This window comes from Enhydra lutris, unplaced genomic scaffold (assembly GCF_002288905.1).
Source record: "Enhydra lutris kenyoni isolate GAN:26980312 unplaced genomic scaffold, ASM228890v2 scaffoldscaffold62, whole genome shotgun sequence".
Lineage (NCBI taxonomy): Eukaryota > Metazoa > Chordata > Mammalia > Carnivora > Mustelidae > Enhydra > Enhydra lutris.
In genome coordinates this window covers 15,668,650-15,692,843 of record NW_019154146.1, presented here as the reverse complement: position 1 = coordinate 15,692,843, position 24,194 = coordinate 15,668,650, and the positions used below count along the sequence as shown (strand labels likewise).

Below are 24,194 nucleotides of genomic sequence, written 5' to 3'. Positions count from 1 at the left end.
GAACTTTGGAGACACTCACAGAGAAGGTGTGGCGAGGGACGCCCCCCTGCCTGGCTCTTCTGCCCCAACTGCCCTGCTGTGCCTCCCCTCTCATCTTTTCTAGTCCATCTCTTAATTACCAAATGAAATGACTTGACCTCCACCCTCAACGTCTTGGGACTCCTTTAAGCGTATCTCATGCCTAATACTCTTATTTTTCTCCAGATTCCTTTCTCTGGGGAAAAAGAAAACCAACCAAACAAATGGAACAAGGAACAGCTTTCTCCTGGCATTTCCACTAACCCTCCTTGTTCGGGGCGTCTTCTTGTTAGATGGTAAAGCTTGCCGAAGGGCGGCACCAGCTCTTTTCTTTTGTATCCCTTACAACCCCAGTGTTGTGTTGAGCACCCTAAGGCAGGCTAAATTCTTTTAACTTCTTCTAAATAATCTTCACATAACCCAACTAGTCTTAACGGCCTTCAGCGTGATTAGAAAATACTCTGAGAGAGGTGCTTGGGTGGCTCAGTCCTATGAGCATCTGCCTTTGGCATGGGTCACGATCCCAGGGTCCTGGGATTGAGCCCTTCCTCGGGCTCCCTGCTCAGTGGGGAGTCTGCTTTCCCCCCCTCCGTTTATGCTCTCTCTCGCTCTCAAATAAACAAAATCTTTAAAAAAAAAAAAAAAAAAGAACATACTCTGAGAAACATAGTCTGGGAACTTCTAAGTATGCTTGGTAACTTGTGGAAGATTTAACACCAAAAAAATGGCTCAGAGTGGGCCTGGGAAATGAAAAACAATTAGCTGTAATGACCCAATCAAGCCACGAAGGTGACGAGAGTAATGATAATTGGGCACCCTGCTACAGGGGAGGCAAATTCAGTGGGATGTGAGAGGACTTCCATAAAAATTGTCAGATACCCAAGGAATTCTGATGAGCGTAAGTTTGAGTTGCTTTGTAATGAGTTTTCAGAAACAGAATGTCCAAATCCATTAGATAAAGTGAAATGTAGTCTAAACCCATGTGGCCATCATGCCCAGCAGCCGTTTACGCACTACAGGTCCCAATCCACATCTCTTGCCCTCTGGGTCCATGAGCCAAATAATCCCTCCACTCTGGTGTGCCCATCATATGTTTAGATATTTAGGGGCAAAGTAGCTTCTATCCCTTTTGCTGCTGTGTTTTTAGGAAGGAGAGGGGGAAATCCCACGAGTGTAGGTCCAATTTCCTGTAAGTCCCTTTCCCCCTAATACATTGCTACTTCTACTTTTAGCTATCTCGCCCCAGTTCCTAACATAGAATCCAATAAAGATGTGGTAGAAATATATAATTTATAAAGATAATTAAAATCAATCTTGAATTTTAGCTCCGAAAGAAAAAAGTGAAGTGGAGTTTCAGGGACTGTTGGTATTATGGAATTAAAGTTTGTGTCCCCCTTAAATTCTTACAGTGAAACCCTAATCCCGAAGGTGATAGTATCTGGAGATGGGGCATTTGGGAGGCGATCAGGTGTAGGTGGGGTCATGAGGGCAGGGTTAGCGTCCTTACAGGGAGAGGAGGGGACACGAGACAGCATTCTCTCTCCTGTCACGCGAGGGCACAGTGAGAAGGTGGTGGTCTATGAACCGAAGAAGGCCCTCGCCAGGAACCCGGTCTGCACACGTCATTAAAACACGAAGATGCAGCCTGTAAGCGCCGCGCGCGAGGGATGTGCACAGAAAGCTCCAGAGGCGGAGGCACAGACCCGATGGGGCAACCTTTCCAAGGACGGGACATTTGGGCTCATTTGGCAAAATGCAACCAGGGCCTGGCCCAAAGGTACCAAGTGAATCGAATCACATCAGCTTGAAAGAGCATAAGCTACAGATTATCTGTGATGGTGTGAAATTTTAAAAGACCCTTGTTTTTATCCTGATTAACTGCAATGGACGCATCCTCGCACTGTACTCAGTTGAGGACTGAGGAGCCAGGAGGACTGTCATTCAATCTAGGTCATATGAGATTTAAAAAAACAAAAACCAAAAAACACAAAACTGCCACAGAACTGACTTGTTCCGGGGCTTTCCCGATCTGGGGACTGACTGGACCCCACCGCGCCAGCTCTTTGGGCTGCACAGTCACCTTCCAATGGCGTCTCGGCTGGAGGTGCCCCTCCTGGGTTAGCAGAGTGATGAGCCGCGGCACTTTCTGCAGGTTTCCCTTCCTCCTCAGCAGTTGGTTCCTGTCCCGCTAGCTGATGATTTCATTGACTTCATCTTCACTATTGGTCCTGCTCTGACATGTCTCATCTTCAACTCTGGCTTTCCTGCTGGATGTAGCGCTCCCGTCGAGTAAGTTCTTGAAAGACGTCCTTGTCTTTATACTTCTCCTCTGAACCATACCCTCAGTCCGCCTTCAGAATTGGTCATCGTCATCTTTTATCTCCTTTCGTGTAGTCTCGTCCACAAGGGACAAGCGAAGGGCATCAGCATCACGGAACCATAACTTGAGGGAAGACAGGATGGGCTGGGGAAGCAGCTGGTTATTTGGGTTCCTGCCCAGCTACTTTCACGGACTCAATTAGGCACAGCATGCTGATTAGCGGAAGAGGTAGGGAAGGTCTGCTGCTGCGTGGCGGCAATGACTTTGTATCTTGTCACATCGATCATGATTCCATCATGAGTCTCCATTCCATGAGAAAAAGAGACATCCAAGAGCAGTAACTCGGAGAGCTCTCCAATCCGCCCCCAGTGAATGTGTCTCATGGACGCTGATGTTTTCATTTAGTCTATTACAGAATTCTCACCAGATGCTTTATTTTCAAATTAACGTTACTGAGGCGTAGTTTACGCTTGATAGAATGCAGCCATTCTAAGCAGACAATTGGAAGACTTTTGACAGATACCCTTGTAACTGCCCGCAGAACATTCCCCATCACCCCCAAAGTTCCCTGCTGCTCCTTCGGAAACTACAGCCCCATCCACTCACCCCCTCCCCAGCTCTAGGGAATCACGGATCTTTCTTTCTTTTTTTTTTAAGAGATTTTATTTATTTATTTGACAGAGATCACAAGTAGGCAGAGAGGCAGGCAGAGAAATAGGGGGGAAGCAGGCTCCCAGCTGAGCAGAGAGCCCGATGCGGGGCTCGATCCCAGGACCCTGAGATCATGGCCTGAGCCGAAGGCAGAGGCTTTAACCCACTGAGCCACCCAGGCGCCCCAGAGATCTACTTTCTGTACCTATAGATGTAATTGCCTTTCTAGATCCCATAAACCCAACCGCACATGTGTTTGTGTCTGGATTTTTTTCACCTGGCGTGACTCTGATATTCCCCGTGTTGTGGCAGGGACCAGTTGGGGCCTTACTGTTGCTGACTGCTAGTCTGCTCTGTGGATATGGCACAGTTCGTTTATCCACCACCTGCTGCTGGGTGCCACACTGCTTCTCACTCTGGGCGATTATGAATAAAGCTGCTGCGAACATTTGTGTATGAAACACTGAGGACATACATGTGTTTTCATTTCTCCTGGGTAAAACACTTAAGAAGAAGAACTGTTGCGTCTTATAGTAAGACAATGGTTAATTTTATGAGAAACTGCCAAGCTGTGGAACCAAGTTCTAGTCCCACAGGTAATGAAGTTCTAGTGGCTCCACATCCTTACTAACCCTTGGCATTAGTCTGTTAATTTCAGCCACTCTAAGGGTTGTGTAGTGAAATCACATTGTAGTTCTAATCGCACTTCCTTGGTGAACAAGGATGTTGAACATCTTTTCATGTTCCTTTGGCCATTTGCATTATTTTCTTTTGTGAGGTGTCTGTTCAAATCTTTTGGCCGTTTATGTATTTTTACTTTAAAGATTTTATTTTATTTATTTGAGAGAGAGCGCAAACGGGGAGGGACAGAGGGAGAAGCAGGCTCCCCGCTGAGCAAGGAGCCCAATGTGGGGCTCAATCCCAGGACCCTGGGATCATGATCTGCTTAATCTTTTTTTTTTTTTTTTTAAAGATTTTATTTATTTGACACAGAGAGAGAGATCTCAAGCAGGCAGAGAGGCAGGCAGAGAGAGAGGAGGAAGCAGGCTCCCTGCGGAGCAGAGAGCCCAATGCGGGGCTCAATCCCAGGACTCTGAGATCATGACCTGAGCCGAAGGCAGAGACTTTAACCCACTGAGCCACCCAGGCGCCCCTGACCTGCTTAATCTTAACTGAGTGAGCCACCCAGGTGCACCAAGCGATTGATCTTTGACCAATATAAATCAGTTCAATAATGAAGGGATAATATTTTCAACAAATGGTGTTGGAACAGTTGGATAGCTGAACTCTATCCTTTACTTCACACTCTATCCTTTAAAATGGATCAGAGGGGTGCCTGGGTGGCTCAGTGAGTTAAAGCCTCTGCCTTCAGCTAGGGTCATGATCCCAGGGTCCCAGGATTGAGTCCCACATCTGGCTCTCTGCTCAGCAGGGAGCCTGCTTCCTCCTCTCTCTCTCTCTCTCTCTCTCTCTCTCTCTGCCTGCCTCTCTGCCTACTTGTGATCTCTGTCAAATAAATAAATAAAATCTTAAAAAAAAATGGATCAGAGACCTAAATATTGATGTTAACACCTACTGATTGTCTTTTCTCAGTCGCTCCCACCAAGTTAGTACCTCCTGTTTGACTAAAGCTAAAATTTTAAAACTTCAAGAAGAAAATATAGGAGAAAAGCCTCATGACTTTGAGCCAGGTAAAGATTTCTTAGGACAAAAAAAAAAAAAAAAAAAAAGGCATGAACCTTAGAGGAAAAACTTCACAAGCTGAACTTCACCAAAACTAAAAGCTAATGCTCTTTGAAAGACACTGTTAAGAATATGAAAAAGTGGGGCGCCTGGGTGGCTCAGTCGTTAAGTGTCTGCCTTCTGCTCAGGTCAGTATCCCAGGGTCCTGGGATCAAGCCCCGCATCAGCCTTCCTGCTCAGCAGCAGGCCTGCTTCTCCCTCTCCCACTCCCCCTGCTTGTGTTCCTTCTCTCGCTGTCTCTCTCTCTGTGTCAAATAAATAAAATCTTTAAAAAAAAAAAAAAGAATATGAAAAGGCAAGCCACAGGCTGGGAGGACACATTCTCCATAGACATACCTGATGAAGGACTTCTCCAGCATATACAAAGAACTGTTTCTATTCAATGTTTAAAGAACAGCCCAATTTTGTTAATGGGCAAAAGAAGGGTGCCTGCCTGGCTCTGTTGGGTAAGCGCCTGCCTTTGGCTCAGGTCATGATCCTGGGGTCCTGGGATTGAGCCCCGTGTTGGGTTCCTGGCTCAGCCAGAAGGTTGCGTCTCCCTCTCTCTCTGTCTGCTGCTCCCCCTGCTTGTGCTCTCTGTCCAATAAATAAATAAAATCTTAAAAAAAAAAAAAAACACGTATTCCTAAGTAATCTGAGGTTTTGATGCTATTGTAAATGATATTTTAAAATTTTTATTTTCCAACCGTTCATTGGTAGTATAAAGAAAAAGAATTATTTTTTATATAGTGACCTTGGATTTTGCAACTTTGGTAAATTCACTAATTTGTTCTAGTAGCTTTTTGGTAGATGTTTTATGACATTCTCTATACAAGATACTGTTGTCTGTGAATAAATTTGGTTTTACTTCTTTTCATAGGAGATGTTAAATCTTGGGGCTATGATAAAGCCACTGGAGGGATTAGTGCCTTGTCTAGCTGGAACTGTATGGGGCTTTCTCCCTGGGTCCAGGGTGCCAAAGACTGGGTTAGTTAGCATCTGATTCTCCTAGCTGCTGATGGGTGATAGTGGTTACATGTCAATCCTTTCATGGAGGGATTCAATCTCAAACTGGCCTTGATACTGAAGACAGAGGATACTCAGCATAGTACACATGGCGGGGAGGAGCCTACACAGCCCTTTTGTTTGTCTTCTGTTTGCACTTGATCTTGGCCATGAATTAGCTGATCATCTGGTCGTCACGGTATTCTTCACGCAAGGTGTCCTCAGTTGTAGACCTGATGCCAGTAATTCCATCTTGTACAGTGAAGACAGACACATAAAGATGGTCACCTTCCAGGTGAAAGATCAGCTCATTTCTTTGGCATCAACCTTCCTGCCCAAGCCAAGTGGCAGTGGCAGTTGGCTTACTGATGATTCAGAACATGAGACCAGTGATGCTTGCTGGCAGGGCCTTTGGTGGTGTGAAGCAGGACGTCACTAACGTAACAGCACTGTGAGAACGACGCAGGTCGTGGTGCTGACCAAGTAGGCTTCCAAAAATGTTCTCCACCTTTTTCAAAACCTGAAGTCTGTGTTAGGCAGACACCTAACCAAGACGCCACCCAAAGGTCCTCGTCTCTGGGCATTCATACCCTGTGCAATCCCCTCCCTGGGACTGTGGGCTGGGCCCAGTGACTTGTTTCTAACAAAAAGAATACAGCGGAAGTGACAGGCTGTAATTGCGATTAGGTTACAAGAGACTGCAGGTCCGTCTTGGTAGTGCTCTGCCCACCTTCTCTCACCTGCTCAGCCCGATGCAACGAGTTGCCATGCTGCGAGGTGCCTGCTCCCCGGAGAAGACTACGGGGCAGGGAACTGAGGGAGGCCTCTGTGGCCAACAGCTCGGGAGGAACTGAGGCTTTAGCCCAACACCCCGGGAGGAACTGAATCTTGTCAAGAACACATGAGTGAACTAGGAAGTTCACCTTCCCAGCTGATCCCTGAGACCACAGAGAGAGAGAGAGAGAGAGAGAGAGAGCGAGCGCCGGAGGCCCTGGTTGAGCTGGACCCGGGCTCCTAACCCACAGACAGTAAGACAGCAAGTGCTGTTTTAAGCCACTCAGTTTGGAACAGTCTGTTTCACAGTGAGAGCTAACAACACAACCACAGGGGGTCCCTCAACTCCGCAATGCGTTTAGCATCCCTTCTAGAGCCTCTGGAACTTCAGCCCAGTCCACAACCACGTGAGTCCAGTGCTCTTCATGTCTGAGCAGATGTGTGGATTATCAAACCCTGTCTAGTTAGTCATTTAATATCTAAACCCATTTTGGAATCCACTGACATTTGAATCTTAGAGTATCACTGATCAATCCTCTTGCATCAGTTAAAAGCAGCACCGTTTAGGATGGGCCTCCTTCCCTGACTGCTGGCAATGACGTCCGCTCTCCGGCGCTGGAAACCGCCCATACAGGCAGTGGCGGTAACAAGGTCAGTGACAACTGCAGCTGGTACCACATAGGTCAGAGACAACTAAGGTGATTTCGATGTTGTTATTCAAGGGGAAATGTCTGGCCTTGAGGAAAATATGTAGATACCAGAGCTGCCTGATCATTCAATGAGCCATGGTGGGCTGCTGAAATTGTAAGCCTTTTTTTTTTTTTTTAAAGATTTTATTTATTTACTTGTCATAGAGAGAGAAGCGAGAGCGAGCACAGGCAGACAGAGTGGCAGGCAGAGGCAGAGGAAGAAGCAGGTTCCCGGATGAGCAAGGAGCCCGATGTGGGACTCGATCCCAGGATGCTGGGATCATGACCTGAGCCGAAGGCAGCCGCTTAACCGACTGAGCCACCCAGGCGTCCCTGTAAGCCATTTTTTTAAAAAGATTTTATTTGTTTGAGAGAGAGTGCACATACTCACAATCTGGGGAAAGGAGAGAGCCTAATGCAGGGCTTGATGTCACGACCCTGAGATCATGACCTGAGCTAAAATCAAGAGCTGGATGCTCAACCAACTGAGCCCTGTAAGTCATTTATTTTTGACGGGGCATGGGATGAATGTGGGGAAGCGGGAGGAAGTAAGATGGAAAAGAGGAAAGAACATGAAGGTCCTTGTATCTGAAGCAAAAACACTTGAACATAACCCTTGAGGCAATGAGGGCAACTGGAGGTACTAACTTGGGTGGGAGCCACTGAGAAAAGACAATCAGTAGGTGTTAACATCAAGATAAATCAGATGCTGAAATGATCTGACTGGAATTTTAAAGCAGTCATCATCAAACTGCTTCAGTAAGCATATTATGAACATGCTTGAAACAAATGAAAAACAAACAAACAAACAAACAAAAACAAACCAAAGTCCTAGCAAAGAGCTAGAAAGCGTAAGAAGAATCATAGGGAAATTTTAGAATTGTATCTTTAGACAGATGAAATAAGCAAAATGAAAAACCCAGTGATGGGCTCGGCAGCCAAAGAATCTGTAAACTTGAAGACAGAATGAAGGACGTTAGCCCATATGAACACCACAGTGGAAACAGACTACAGAACAAGTGAACAGAGCCTCACGTACGTGTGGGGGTGTAAGAAAGGACGTGATGTTCACGTTATCCCATCAGAAACCGAGCAGCCCAGAACTAGATGCCACAGCATTTTTTGGGTGCTGGAAGAGAATGGTCAGCCCAGAATCCCAGAGCTTCCAGGAAGGAAGAGGAAATCAAGAGAGTCTCAGACAAAAGGACAACTAGGAGACTGTGTTTCTATGGATGTATCCTCAAGGAATAACTAAAGAATGTTCTTGAAACAGGAAGGAATCAATAAAAGAAACCATGGAACATCATGAAGGAAAAAAGAACAACAGAAGAAAATATATAGGTAAATACAATAGAATTTCCTTCTCCTCTTGAGTTTTCTAAAATTATATTCGATGGTTAATGCAAAAATTGTAACTGTGATGGAGTTCTCAATGTCTGCAGAACACTGTAAATGGTGGCAGGTAAAGGGATGTAAAGGGTAGCAGATTTCGGTACTTGATTTAACCTGGTAAAATGTCAAAATGAGTAGCCTGTGATCAGCTATGTATGTAAAGAGAATATCTAGGGAAAGCCCCAAATATCTATTCAAAGAGGTTTACTAAAAATATACAGATAGATAAATCAAACTGAACTCCAAAAAATGTTTAAGTAATGCACAGGAGGGCAGGGTTTGACACGGACAACAACTTAGATGGATGGCAAGGGCATTATACTCAATGAAAAAAGTCAGTTTTAGCAGTTGCACACTGTATGACTGTATTTACAGAACATTTTATGGAGATGGAGAATAGATTAGTCATGCCAGGAGTTAAGGATGATGGGGGAGGGGAGGCGAGGTGACTCCAAAGGGGCAGCTCAAGGAGATCTTTGTGGTGACAGAACAGTTCTGCATCTTGACTGCGTGGTTACGTGGACCTCAACGTAATAAAAGATCATAGAACTACATGCACATCATACAACGTCCATTCTGCTTCCTACCCTACAACATCCATTGTTTCCCTTCCCCCCTGTGGTTTACCTCCATCATGACCACTTCCACCCACTTTCATCATTCTCTTCATACCTACGTCACTCTTCACAATTTTGCTTTCATGCTTCTAATGAGTGATGGTTCTCACTGGATGGCTTCTTGCCACTTACTCTCAACGTATCTTAAATTTTGCTCCTCCACTCCCCCGGCCCCACCTGTCTGTGTTTTGCCACCTTCCTACCTGTCACTCACAGGCAAACGTCAGTCATCCTTGACTCTTCCCTGTCCTTGACCTCCCATAAGCCAATTGCTTGATCTTAGAGAATTCTTTCTTGAATTCATTTCTATTCTCGCTGCCACCAACACAGTTCCAGGACTTGAACTTGGGTTCAAGTCTTGTTTGAGACTTGACAAGAGCTTGGTGAAGGAAGAGTAGGCCTCTAAAACTCTTTTTACCTAGTCTGCAGAGCAACTATCAGAATATTCTTTGATGCAATAAAGAAAAGTATTGAAAACTGTCTGTACCCAGAAGATGGGGAAGGGGAAATCCAGAGATCAGAATCAAAGTCAAACAAGATATTTCTCCAAACAAATTTACTTAAAATTTCTCTTCACATCATCACACAAATTATAAGCAGAGTTGTATCTTTCTCAGTAAAAGGGCAAAGTACGTACCTTAACTCTACGAGTAATGCTAAGGAACTGACAAGTTTTATCATAAAGTTGTTCCAGGTTTTCTCTGTCCCAGTAGAAATCGGGAGTGATCAGGAAGTCTGAACTCAAGTTTATACGGTGTCTTAAAAAAAAAACAAAAATTTTAACTTTTTAAATCTTGAATTAAAAAAACACAGTCCCTATTTTATTTCCATTTACAAAGTATTTTACGAAAACATTTGTTAATGCTCACCTTTGTAATATTTCTGAGAAATATACAAATAAAAAGACTTAGATAAGAATTTCAAAATTTGCAACCAAATTAACTCAATCTTTAACATTAATGTTACTTACAAAGTGTTAGGAAAAACAAAACCCGTCTCATTTTGCTTTCAATTTCTGACCATTTTCCTGTTTTCATTAACTCTTACAAATAGACATTTTTTGATGGATAGGTAATCATGAGGCTTAAAAATAAAGAAACGGTAAACTGACAAATCTCACTCCTGTCCTTATTCCCATCTTTCCCTTTCTCCCACCCACCACAGGTAACCACTGTTCGCTTACTCTCTGTGCAAACACTGGAAAAGGAAAGACACACACACATGTACCTTTTTACCTAAGAGCCCTGTGCTCACTTTTAGATGAAAATTTAAGGCACAGAAGTAACACATAAACAGTTGTTCACTGTAACAAAGAAAGCCCTAGGGAAGAGCTCAGAAAATAGCAGTCAGCCCTCTTACCCCAAAACAGCTTTGGGCCCCGTGAACACTTTAGTGTGTCCTTCCAGACCTGTTCTACGCATATATTCATGCATGTGCACACACAACACATATGGGGGGTATGCATATATGGCAGGATAAAGATTAATTTTCATTTTTGTCTGTTTACACAAATTGGATCCTACCTACATAACTAGGACTTAATTTTTAACCCACTGTTGTAACTTGCCATGCTATCTATTTGGTTTGCCATGTTCCTTTTAATAACACACAGGTGCTTTTATGGTAAAGAGAAGAAAACTTAGGATAAGAACAGTAAGACACTACAGAAACTGTTCATAAGCTATACTTAGTCCTAATTTCTACGTTTTGATATGATTATAATCTGCCATTCTGTTGGCATTACCAAGAGAAGAGGCTAGAGACTGTTTCTCCCCCCACTTCTTAGAGAGCTCAAGGCTTCATATGAGTTGCAGGGCACTCCCGGGGGATGGGTTTTTACTTTGTTGGCATCCTGAATCAGGGCCCCGGGGCTACAAGGAATGCACAGGTAAAGAAATCCTGGACCACTTCTCTCCGGGCCAGTCTCTAAGGGGAATGTGTGACAACAACTCTCAAACTATCTACAGCGATCCCTAGCAGCTCATGCCACACACTTGGAGGGACAAGACGCTGAACAATCCTGTCCTATGAAATTGTGCCAAGATTCAGGATGTTTCATCTCATAAATCCTGGGAAAATGACAAAAATGAAAGAAACTGAACACCTTTCCAGAAACTTCTTTAAAAGATACAGCGATGTACTTTGTCAGTCTTAAGACACCGTTCCTTCCCATCTCTGAAAATGGACGGCATGATGTCATACAGGTGGTGGCTGTCACTTAGTGGTCATTGCCCTGCCTTCCCTCTTGCTTTCCTTTTCTGTGCGCCCAAGAGCGAATGGTATGGAATGCACACCCGACAAAGCTCAAGGAGTTATTTCAGTGTAAGAGGTTAATTCTGTGATAAAAGAGCACTGTCTCAGAGCTCCACTGGCAGCGTCCGTCTCTGCTGTGGCTTCTTACAGTGTGTCTCAGAGTGGACGACACACGGTATGTAACATTTCCGTAGCACTTGCTTCTACTAAGCAATATCATGCAATATATATATATATATAGTTTGTATTTTAATTCCGATGTAGTTTATGTGTTATATTAGTTCTACTAGGTTACGATACGGTGATTCATCAATTAGATACATTGCTCAGTGCTTGTTAGGATAAGTGTACTCTCAATCCCCTTCTCCTACTAATACAACCCCCCACACCCCCCAAACCATCTGCATCTGCTCTCTACAGCTAACAGTCTGTCTTTTTGGTTTGTCTCTTTTTCCTTTGTTGTTTTGTTTTGTAAATGCCACCAGGAATGAAATCACATGGTATTTGTCTTTCTCTGACTGGCTTATTTCGCTGAGCAGTACGTTCTCCAGATGTGAGGAGATCTTTTTACCAAGAATTCCCATTACCCAAATTCTAGAATGTATCTTTCTACCTACCAAGAACATCTACTGGGCTCCCTTATGTAGGTTTAACGTAGATTAGTTATGATCTCTGGGCGCACACAGAATGTCTTGCAGTGCAGTCCTAGTACAGCCCAAGTTCTTCTAAGGGGAACGAGCTCCCCTGGCTCCATGTCTGTGAGGCGAGAGAGGCCGCCCTTCCCATCAAGGCCCACGTTGGCTTTTTACTAGACAAGGACAGCAACGTCTTCTTCACACTGTTACATACATACGTTAATCTTATTTACAGAGAAAATTCTACCTCAAGGCAAAGAGTTCACCCATTTTCTGCATCACTTCTTCATGAGATAGTTTCACTTTCTTCCCAGCTTTTAAAGCCTATTTGGGAGGGAAAAAACACAGACATACATACATGCGTCTACACAAACGTATCTCCGACAAGTAACAGGACCATAAAGCACATTCTAGAGCAGACGTAAATGACACCTTGGATAATGTCTCTCAGTCATCTCTCTTTGAAATTTCAACATCTTATTGGGTAGAAATTCTATATTCCCTTGTTGCATTTCCCTTCTCAATGGCATTTTCTAGGATCTACAGTCCTAATCTCTTATTGAGAAAACAGGGCCTCTTTTACCAAGTATAATTCTGTTATTCTTTCACAGTAAAAACAAAATTACAGTCAACAGTAAGTTTTGGTGTATTCTGATAGAACTATTACTTTTCAAGCCACTATTTGTCTCATAATTTGGCAAAATAGTTCTCAGTCAAGAACACTGGTCATAATCCCCTTCCTTAGAGAGGAAACAGCTCACTTTTTAAAAAAGGATAGTTATATTAAAAATACTACACCATCAGAAGAAAGAATTAGAATTCTAAGTTTTCAAAAGTAAAAAAATATATATATAAATTTTTTTAATTTTAGGTATAATGAATATTGTTTTTGCTTAAATGCAGTACAGCTTTTCTAGCATTTATTACTACCTTATTGTACTCCTAAGTATATTGTTAGGGTGGGAAATTTGTATTTCTCCCAAATAGAAACCAACCCTTGAAAACAAGCATAAAATTGGTATAATTACCTCTGGAATTGACTGAATAGACTCAACAAATTTATCCAGTGATGCCTCCCAAATAGCCAGTTTCACTGGGGAAAAAAAAAAAAAAAAGGAGTAATAATGGAACATTTTTTCATCCACATAGTCATGTTTATACAGAATACACAATTACGGGGCACCTGGGTGGCTCAGTGGGTTAAGCCGCTGCCTTCGGCTCAGGTCATGATCTCAGGGTCCTGGGATCGAGTCCCGCATCGGGCTCTCTGCTCGGCAGGGAGCCTGCTTCCCTCTCTCTCTCTCTATCTGCCTGCCTCTCTGTCTACTGGTGATCTCTCTCTGTCAAATAAATAAATAAAATCTTTAAAAAAAAAGAATACACAATTACTTGCCCAGTACCTTCACCACCATTTCAGTAAGAGTTAAAGGAGCAAATGTGCTAACAATGTGCAACTGAAACCTGAGAATAGCTCGTTCTCATGATCAAGTTCAGCACTGAAGTGAAGAAGAGGGAGGAAAAAGTACACATCCAAGTCCAGCTGGCAGACCGCAACGACATTGGGTCGAATTCCTAATTTTCTACCGCTGCATCTCAGAAAGCCAGAGAGCACAAGGTACACCCCGAAGGGAAGCGTGGCTTGTCAATGCGGCAGGAACTAGGCCTTCCCTGCCTTCCCTCCTACTCCTTACATTCCTAGGGGCTGTGTGTATGGCTCACGAGCCCCCCGAAGCCTCCCGTTCCAATTTTACTATATGTGCTGCCGAAGCGAGCACCCCCGAAGCCTCCCGAGCAGGCCACATCCGCCACAGTGGAGTGTAGGGGACCGCCACACAATTCTTAGAGAACGTCTGAGGTATTTTTTTTTTTTTAAGGTTTTATTTATTTATTTGAGAGAGAGTACAAGTTGGGGAGAGGGGCAGAGGGAGAGGGAGAAGCAGACTCCCGGCTGAGCAGGGAGCCCGATGCAGGACTGGATCCCAGGACCCTGAGATCATGACTTGAGCCAAAGGCAGACGCTTAATTGACTGAGCCCCCCAGGTGCCCCAAATGTCTGGAGTTCTATTTAGCACACGAGTCTCTGTCCCATCGCTGCGAGGAACCGGGGTACACTTTTACCCAGAGATCTGTGTCCAGTCACACTGGGCTTTCTCTGCCTGGATTAGAGACAACCTGAGAGCCACCACCATGCAGGAGAAGACAGGAAAACAAAGGGGATAATACTACAAAAATTTCTGGAGAGGGAAAGCTTTACTGATACAGTTAATAGAGAATGAATACCTTCACACACTCTATTCTCTGTTTTTTCCTTTTGCAAAGAAATGTTAAGGCTTTGCTGAATAATCTGTGAATACATGCCTAACTCTTTACTGAATGCTTAAACTTCCCTGATGAAATGAAAACCATGTCACACTTTCTCTGACAAGTAGCATTAACTTACCTGAAAGACAAAGAGCATTCGAGAAAGCAAATTTCTCTAGAATGGCGTCATCTATATCTAGGTCTGAATTTAATCTGATTTCCCCTCTGTGAAGTTTCGACTGTCCCCTGTGAAAAGGAGAAAAAAAAATTATCTTCTAAATCTTAAAAAGCACTTTTTCTTAAAAAAATTTTTTTCTTCTTTTGAAGTAGTCACCTTATACTCTTTCTAGAGGTCATTTGGCAATTTGTATCAAGACTCTCATAACTGTTCTTATACCCTTTGATCCGAGTAATGCCACTTCTAGGAATTTATCCTAAGGATATAATCAAAGATGCAAAGAAAGATCTGTGTAGGAAAACTTTTTTATGATGAATTGTTTAACAGTAAAACATCAAGAAACTAGATGTTCAGTAGGAGAATCGTTCATTTATAGGAAATCCACACAGCAAAAATTAACAAGCATGTTTTAATATTTTGTAGAAAGGGAAAATGATCCCAAATAATTGCTGATGGATGGTGAATGGTGAAAAAAAAAATATATATATGTATATATATAAAATATATAATGGTAAATATAATATATTCCTATTGTCGATGGTGGATAATATAATAATGGTGAATATAAAGCTATCTACACAGTCACCTACAGTCACACTGTCCTCTAAAGTCACACTGTCATCTACAGTCACACTGACACAGTGGGAACAGGGAGGGAGATGGGAAGCGGTGAACAGTGAGGGGCACATGTGAGGCCTTTGCGAGGACTGGGAGATAGGGCATGGGAGGGAACTTGGGAACAGAAACCTCACAAGCAAACAGGCAACATATAGGGTAAACCGTCACAGAAGATGTGAGGCAAGAGATGGGCAAAGCTGTGGACCCAGTGGGAGGCTGCGAGGCAGAATGCTGACACCCTCGTGTGGAAGGAAAAAGAAAAGACCAGACAGCAGAGGTGCCAGATGCTTTAATGAAGGAGCTGTTGGCCACAGAGCCGCCCGAGGCAGCAAGAGCCGGGATCCCCGGCAGGACTGATATGTCAGCCACGGCGCTGCAGCTGGGATGGGCTTTTTTTTTTTTTTTTTTTTTTAAGATTTTATTTATTTAGGGTGCCTGGGTGGCTCAGTGGGTTGGGCCGCCGCCTTCGGCTCAGGTCATGTTCTCAGGGTCCTGGGATCGAGTCCCGCATCGGGCTCTCTGCTCAGCGGGGAACCTGCTGCCCTCTCTCTCTCTCTATCTCTCTCTCTGCCTGCCTCTCTGTCTACTTGTGTTCTCCCTCTGTCAAATAAATAAATAAAATCTTTAAAAAAAAAAAGATTTTATTTATTTATTTGACAGACAGAGATCACAAGCAGGCAGAGAGAGAGAGGGAAGCAGGCTCCCTGCTAAGCAGAGAGCTCAATGCAGGGCTCGATCCCAGGACCCTGGGATCATGACCTGAGCCGAAGGCAGAGGCTTTAACCCACTGAGCCACCCAGGCGCCCCTGGGATGGGCTTTCTGATGAAGACAAACATGGGATCTGGGAGCCAAAGAGACCCCAGCTGGGGACTTTACTCCTCCAGAGACTGTAAGGTACTGGGTGAGCGTGCGTGTGTACGTGTCTGTGGGTGTCTAGCAACAGTCTGCTCTGGAAATAGAGCACAGAAGGGAGGTTCATGGGAAGCAGAGCCACAAGGCTGAGTGCTTAATAAGAAAATTAATAAAACTCCACTAGCTTTTCTTCTGTTGTGTCTCTCAGGTTCACGTCTTCACTTTCAAGTGCATCCACTCTGGGCCCAGGCCCTCACCCACTGGTCAGGTACCCTAAGGCAGGACAAAATATCTCTGAACCTTGTCCGAAAAGCTGGTTCACGCCATTTGTAGGGTTTTTTGTCAGGACTAGATAAAAGGATGCCTGGAAAGTACCTAGAACAGTGCCTGGCACAAGGCAAGTAGTTTATCTTTGTTGGCTATTAGTCCTTAGGCTCTGATCCCATCTCGTCTTTCTACAGCTGGCGTCTCTTCCAAATTTTCTTCAAGCTCTGCTTTCAACCCTTCCTTTAATACAAAGAATTCTTTTTTTCGTATTCCACTAGCCAGGTAACTCTCTGAGGAAAAGGGCCTCTCGATCTTGTTCGCACTGCCATCTGTCTCCATCTTCCCCTGCTTGCTGAGACAAGAAAATCAGTGGGGGGCTGCCCACCCACACATCTTCCCTGGGGATGCTATGTCGGGCCCCCACTTCCTGCGGGCCCCCCATTTCTACCAGTGGTTCTCTTACATCATACCCTCACCCACACTCAAAATCAACAGGGGGAAAATGGGCTTATGAGAAACCTTTACTAGAATAACTTGATAGGTTCATTCTGATGAAGGCACAGCATTTACTGGTTTAGACTGCTTAGTTAGGATACTTACCATTTTGGGGTTATACATCGATTTATTGTAATTTATGGGTAGCCTGACAAGTTCAAACCATTATGTTTACCTACTAACACGTATTATATTGTTTAGGCTTTATATCTGCACCAATAACTTTTTTTTAAAAAAGATGTTATTTATTTGACAGAGCGAGAGAGATTACAAGAACGCAGAGAGGCAGGCATAGAGAGAGAGGGGGAAGCAGGCTCCCCGCTGAGCAGAGAGCCCGATGCGGGGCTCGATCCCAGGACCCTGAGATCATGTCCTGAGCTGAAGGCAGAGGCTTAACCACTGAGCCACCCAGGCGCCCGTGCACCAATAACTTTTGTCTTAAAATTAGTTTCCAAGTACCTCAGCTGTTCATTGCCTTCACTGCTTGCAGCTCTTTTTGTAAACTTGATAAAATGCTGCTTACTCTGTTTTTATGTAGTTAAGCTCTTCATTTTCCCAGTGCACCAGAGCGATTTCATAGGGCTGGATTTCATGCTTTTCTAAGACCTGCATCGCGTGTTTCATCTGGAAGAGAAGCAAGATAACCCAGAATTGCACTGACTCTCTCAGTACAAAACTATGGTTCAGGGTTAACGCGTTTAACATTTTTCATTACATTTGCTGATGTTTCTTCTGTTTAGTTTTTAATTAGCAATACTCGTGCCTCGGAGAAACCTCACTGGCTGTGATCCTGCCACTGTGCAAAGCTCTTCTGCTTAATTTTGAAGGAAAAGGCAAATTCTTTGTGATAGTAAACTCAGCAGGAGATTATATAGTTTTTATATTTAGGAAACAGAGAGTGGCATAAAGAAGAAAATTAAAATGACCCTAATTCCACAACCCAAAGAAAACCAACTAGTTTAACATTATGGATTGTAGCCTTTAAATCTTTTAAAAAATATGTTACAAAACTGTAAAAATGTAAACACTATCAAGGTATAGAAAGTGACAATCTCTGCTCTCATGAGTTCTTTTTTTTTTTTTTTTTTAAAGATTTTACTTATTTGAGAGAGAGCGTGCACACATGTGAGCATACAAGTGGAGGGGGGACAGACGGGGAAGGAGAAGCAGACTCGCCACTGAGCTCAGATCCCAGGACTCCAGGATCATGACCTGAACAGAGGGTAGACGCTTAACCGACTGAGACATGCAGGACCCCCAAACACAATCATTATAGAAGGCAAAAGTGCTAGGATAAATACCACGTAACACAGAGCGAGTAAGTTGTGGATTATCTGTTAATTTATCTTCCATGACTCAGATTATTGCGGGATAATTACTAGTTTTTTTCTCAGAAAACTAGATTTTTACACTTTTATACTTTATATATACTTACAGTTTTATCTTTCACATTCCAGAACACAGCAGCTCCTTCTCTGATTTAAAAGAATAAAAGAACCAACAAAGTTAATGCCAGAATATATTCTTTAGGGCTATACATAAAGTCATGCTTACGTAACTTCTAGGAGAGATCCAGAAGGCGATTTTTTTAAAAAATGTGATTTATTACTTATTTGACATTATGGTTCCTAGACGGAGTTGTGAAAACAAGAACTATTTTTGAACTCTTGATAAAACCTGAGCTCCCCCAAGTTCATGATTTCTCACATGGCTTGCAGAATAAATATTATTGTAATACTATATAACTTCATGTATCTAGACTGTTTCATACCTGGTTCAATTCTGATGTACAGAATAAGGAAAATTTGGGGACCCGTCTTAGCTCTCATTAAGAATCTATAGCAGACTCTGCTATAGGAAAAGAATAAAGGATCATGCTTTTAATAGTTATGGAATAAAGAGACTGAGATAAATTAAAGCCAAAGATGGCTAAAAGCACCCAGGGAATAATGCCACCCATCCCGACAGTGCTTGGAGCAGTACGATGAAGCCACAGGAGGGCCCTGAATCTAGTTCTGGCTTTGAAAAAATGTGAGGTCTAAAAACCACAGATGAACTTGCTTTGATTTTCTGAAGTTTGACATGCTGTGCAGTTTTTGATGGTAAATTAAAAAAAACAAACAAACACGAGAAAGAGGGAGAAATTATGGCTCTGGGTTATTGCACCGGAGGAAAGAAAGGTGGAAATGAAGAAGAGGTAAAAATTCAGTAGTCCCTATGGTTCTTCAGACGTGTCTTAAGCACTGTGCTCGTCAGCATACGTGTGGGTCGGCACTTTGCATTGGATACAAAGATGAGTTTGGTCTAGTTCTCTCGAGGAACTCCTGGTTTAGAAAAGACTGATGACAGACACACCTCCAACTGCAGGTGCAGAGTGGTGACAACTTAGAGAATTATGCAGAATGTACTCTGGAATGTCCACGGGAGGACCTGCGTTCCCATAGGACAAGTAGGGCTAAGCCGAAGGAGAAAAAGCGCAGTGGTAGCACAGCAGAGGGAACGCTGTGGGCTCAGGGAGGAGGGGTGAGGGAGCACGGCGCATCTCGGAATAAACGGCTCGTTGTCTGCAAGGCTGTGGATGTGAGCAAGCTGCAGGCGATCAGGCCGGAGAGGCAGTGACATGGAGTTCGGTCAGGTTCCACGGAACCTGAAGCAGGAGGGTATAGAGATCAGAAGCGCCCGCTGAACACGGCTCCTGTCTGTGTCGGCCAGACAGACTGGCAGTGGGCGAGAAGATAGGCGGGGGGACCGGCAACCGGCTGCGGAAACCCACCGGTGTAGGGTCTAGGTGGTCGGGGTTGGTATCCACAGCCATGCAAGAGGAGTAATTAGTTCAGAGGGTCACTTGTGGGCAGATGAGAGGTCTTGGGATCATGCCCCCTCTGTTCAGGAAGCTGTGCCGTGCACTGTGGCACTCGGAGGCCATAGGGGCTCGGAGCCCTTGACTGGGCCTGGTCCACGCCAAGTGACGCTGGTGACGTAAGCCACACAGCAGGTTTTGAAGACCCGATGTGAAAAGAAGAATGGAAAAATCTCATTAATTATTGACTGATTATATGTTGAAATGATAGCCTTGTGGATATGTTGGGTTAAATAAAGCACATTATTAAAATTCATTTCAGGTGACACATATTATTATTGGGGTTCAAATTTAAATCTTTTTTTTTCACTTTTAAAAATGTGGCTACTAGAAAATGTATCTTTTTTTTTTTTTTTTTAAGATTTTGTTTATTTATTCGACAGAGACAGAGATCACAAGTAGGCAGAGAGGAAGGCAGAGAGAGAGAGGGGGAAGCAGGCTCCCTGCTGAGCAGAGAGCCCAATGCGGGGCTCGATCCCAGGACCCTGAGATCATGACCTGAGCGGAAGGCAGAGGCTTTAACCCACTGAGCCACCCAGGCGCCCTAGAAAATGTATCTTTACATACTAGCCTTGCATTATATCTCTATTGGATGCTCTCCTGGTTTTCATCTAGAGGCCTACAGAAATTCAAATTCCTCCAAACCGAAGGGGACGCTATTCTACTTGGGCCAAGTGTTGAGCTCTCGATTATCTCCAAAGTTCTGTCAAAAGGAAGGTAAGGCATTGAAAGGAACCAAGCTGGAGCTTCCAGTTATCATCAACCATAGACACTGATATCGCAAAGGTTTTTATCAAAGTTGGGGTTCCTACAGACACTCCATGTATTTCTGTTCTGTCACAGAACAATCCCATGACTATGGACACTTCCCTTAAGCACTCTCACCCTGAGTTTCCCCTGCTGCAAAAAGGGAATAACAGGCCTCCTGAAGAGCTGGGAGGATAATATGAAATTACTTTAAGTGGTTTCTATTATCATAACCATTCTCACTCAGTTACTCAGGAGTATTTGGTGTTAAAATAACCTTTAACGAGAAGAAGTAAGTATATATGACTCAGGGTTTCAGTCTGATGTCTCTGGAGAGATAAGATAGTCTAAAACTAAAGCAAAAGAGTTATAGAAGGAGAAAAAAAAGGAAAAAAGACAGCAGGGTGGGAGCAGGAGTCTGGTGGGGAGCCCTGAAGATGAATGGAAAGTAGGATGCTTTACTTACTCTCAGAATCAAGAATCCGGATTTATAAATAAAGAACAAGCCATGGAAAAATTATTTGTTTTCAAAATTATTTGTGTTATCAGGATTTACCAGAAAATTTCTAAAACTGACAAAGTCTCCTCGATCAAATAAGTATCAAAGGAGAAATTTAAATCACAAGTAAATTTGGACACATTTACTATTAAGGGAGGAGGTACACCTTCAAGTTTAAGGACCATGTTATCAGGACAGCAACATGTAGAAGAATGAAACTGGACCACTTTCTTACACCACACACAAAAATTGATTCAAAATGGATGAAAGACCTCATGTGAGACAGGAAACCATCAAAAAGCTAGAGGAGAACACAGGCAGCAACCTCTTTGACTTAGGCTGTAGTAACTTCTTACTAGATATGTCACCGGAGGCAAGGGGAACAAAAGCAAAAATAAACCATTGGGATTTCATCAAGATAAAAAGCTTCCGCACAGTGAAGGAAACAGTCAACAAAACTAACGCAGCCTACAGAATGGGAGCAGATATTTGCAGATGACCTATCAGAAAAAGGGCTAGTATCCAAAATCTACAAAGAACTTACCAACCTCAACACCCAAAAAACAAATAATCCAGTTAAGAAATGGGCGGAAGACATGAAAAGACTTTTCTCCAAATACACACAGGTGGAAAACAGGCATATGAGAGGATGCTCGACATCACTCAGCATCAGAGAAATACAAGTCAAAATCATGATGAGATACCACCTCATACCTGTCAGAATGGATAAAATTAGCAACACAGAAAACAACAGATGTTGGTGAGGTTGTGGAGAAAGGGGAACCATCTTGTTGGGGGGAATGCAAGCTCGTATACAGCCACTCTAGAAAAGAGTATGAAGTTTCCTCAAAAAGTTGAAAACAGAACTACCCCATGATCCAGCAACTGCACTACTGGGGATTTACCCAAAGGACACAAAAATACTGATCTGAAGGGCCACATGCACTCTGAAGTTTATAGCAGCATTACCAACAATAGCCAAACTGTGGGAAGAGCCCAGAGGTCCATTGACAGATGAGTGGATAAAGAAGTGGTATATAATGGAGTGTTACTCAGCCACCAAAAGAATGAAATCTTGCCATTTTCATTGACATGGATGGAGCCTGAGTACATTATGCTAAGTGAAATAAGTCAAAGAAAGACAAATACTATATGATCTCACTCATATGTGGAATTTAAGAAACAAAACAGATGAACATATGGGAAGGGGGGAAAAGAGAGAGAGATGGCAACAAACCATGGGAGACACTTAACAATAGAGAACAGAGGGTTGATGGGAAGTGGGTGGGGGGATGGGCTAGATGGGTAATGGGTATTAAGGAGGGCATGTGTTACGATGAGCACTGGGTGTTTTATATATAAGGGAGGAATCACCAAATTCTACTCCTAAACACAATTATTACACTATATGTTACTAACTAGAATTTGAATAAAAATTCAAAAAAGAAAGAAAATTACAATGTAGAAAAGGTATAAAATGCAGAAAGATAAAAATAAACTATCTGTGGTTCTTACCACTTGGGGGGGAAATAAGACCACATTATCTGACCACAGGCCCATTTCCCAGAAGGGCTGCCCACTTGTCTTACCTGAAGAAGAATATTGTTCCAGGATCACCTTCTTTAGCAGAGTGTTCCACACCCATCACCAAAATGTTTGCTGCATCTGTGATTTGAAATTGAGGCGTGAAAAACTACCACCATATAGTGACTCAAGGTTTACGAGTCAACCTATGAACTTTTATTAAAGTCCTTACGATCAACCCATTGTAGATCAATAAGCGCTCTGTAACATTCTGTCCATTTTTAGGTTTCTGAAAGTATTCAACATATGAAAATGAAAGACTGTAAGAAATTACTTTCACAAAACAGTGAAACACCTGTGACACTATTATTAGTACTACTTAAAACCACTGACACCCATCTTCATTCACAGTAATCACTAGTCCAGTTAAGAATGATTAAAGTCTTAGTTTTAATGCAACTAAGATTCAAGAATTCAAATTTCCACAAAATTCTCCTTTCATTACCATTTTGTTAATAAAATAATTTTAACATTTTCAAACTATTCATTTTGATGATTTTTAAATTATATATAGTGTGAGACAACAGAAAATACACAGAAACAAAGATACCACTTCAAAACATATCTGAGTTCAAAGTTAATCATGAGAACCAACACTGTGGCCACCTGTAACTATTTAAATATTTATAACCTTTTAAATATTATTAAATATGTATTAATATACATACTAAAATACACATTCATCAAGTAGTTGCTTTATTAGCATAATTAATTGTTGTAAGTACAAAATATTCTATAACATAAATTATAAATATACGTGAACATGTCAATTAATATATTAATGTTAATGTGTAACACCTAAAATTACCTAAACCTAAAATTAGAACCAACGAAATTTCAGAGTTCCTAGTAGAGGCTGGGGAATGGGGCATTCAGATAACGACCAAATCCTACACTACCTTTTTTGGGTGAGGTTTAACTTCCCTAAGCACTACATCCTACAGAGGGCAAAGTTACCTGTGTACCCAAGAGCAACATAAATGAAATGGAAAAGACCCAGGGCAATGGGACTGGTACTAGAAGCTAGCCAGGCTGTGGTGCACAGGGTCAGACTGCTGACAGGCTTTGTAATCAGCCAAGGATACACCTGGAAAATTTTTTATCATCATGGTTCTGGACGTAAGCTCTGGTTTTCTCAGTTAATTGTGCTTGTTTCTACCATCAAATGGCACAAGGAGTCTGTACCAGCCACCAAGGCTGAAAGAGCACAGTGACATTTCATGTGTTTCTTATGGGGTCAATGACCCTTTGAAGAATTTTCTAGGTAGCAGGGAGGTTTTCAACCTGCTGTTTTTGCTACTTAGTGGTAAATTCATTAATTTCCATCAGAGTGTTCCAAGTTACTTATTTTTTAATACAAAACAGGCTCTTATTTCAAGAATCCTTCCTGATACTGTCCTAAAATTCTGTTAAGTTTATTTTAATTCTTTTTTTCAATATTCTTTGTATTTCTCATTTCATTAATTTCATTAGTTTTCAAGTATCAGATTGTGCTGGTAAATTTTCCTATAAAGGCTCTCCCTACGTTTCTATTAATTGCATGGTTCTTCTGTAACACTAAAACAACTTTTTTTTTTTTAAGATTTTATTTATTTATTTGACAGAGAGAGAGAGATCACAAGTAGGCAGAGCAGCAGGCAGAGAGAGGGGGGGAAGCAGGCTCCCCGCTGAGCAGAGAGCCTGATGTGGGGCTCCATCACAGGACCCTGAGACCAT

The 24,194-nt window shown here is 42.8% G+C and overlaps 1 protein-coding gene across 1 annotated transcript in view; it reads right to left on the bottom strand.

Annotated features, from left to right (window-relative positions):
• LOC111158699 (required for meiotic nuclear division 1 homolog) overlaps positions 1–24,194 on the bottom strand; it is a 43,116-nt gene that overhangs the window by 6,735 nt on the left and 12,187 nt on the right. The window contains exons 4-10 of the mRNA XM_022520909.1: positions 22,484–22,559; positions 18,224–18,263; positions 17,312–17,412; positions 14,517–14,623; positions 13,105–13,169; positions 12,324–12,400; positions 9,826–9,946 (exon numbers count right to left, since the gene is read on the bottom strand). Of these exons, the coding sequence (XP_022376617.1) occupies positions 9,826–9,946; positions 12,324–12,400; positions 13,105–13,169; positions 14,517–14,623; positions 17,312–17,412; positions 18,224–18,263; positions 22,484–22,559 (587 nt within the window). The remainder of the gene's footprint in view (positions 1–9,825; positions 9,947–12,323; positions 12,401–13,104; positions 13,170–14,516; positions 14,624–17,311; positions 17,413–18,223; positions 18,264–22,483; positions 22,560–24,194) is intronic.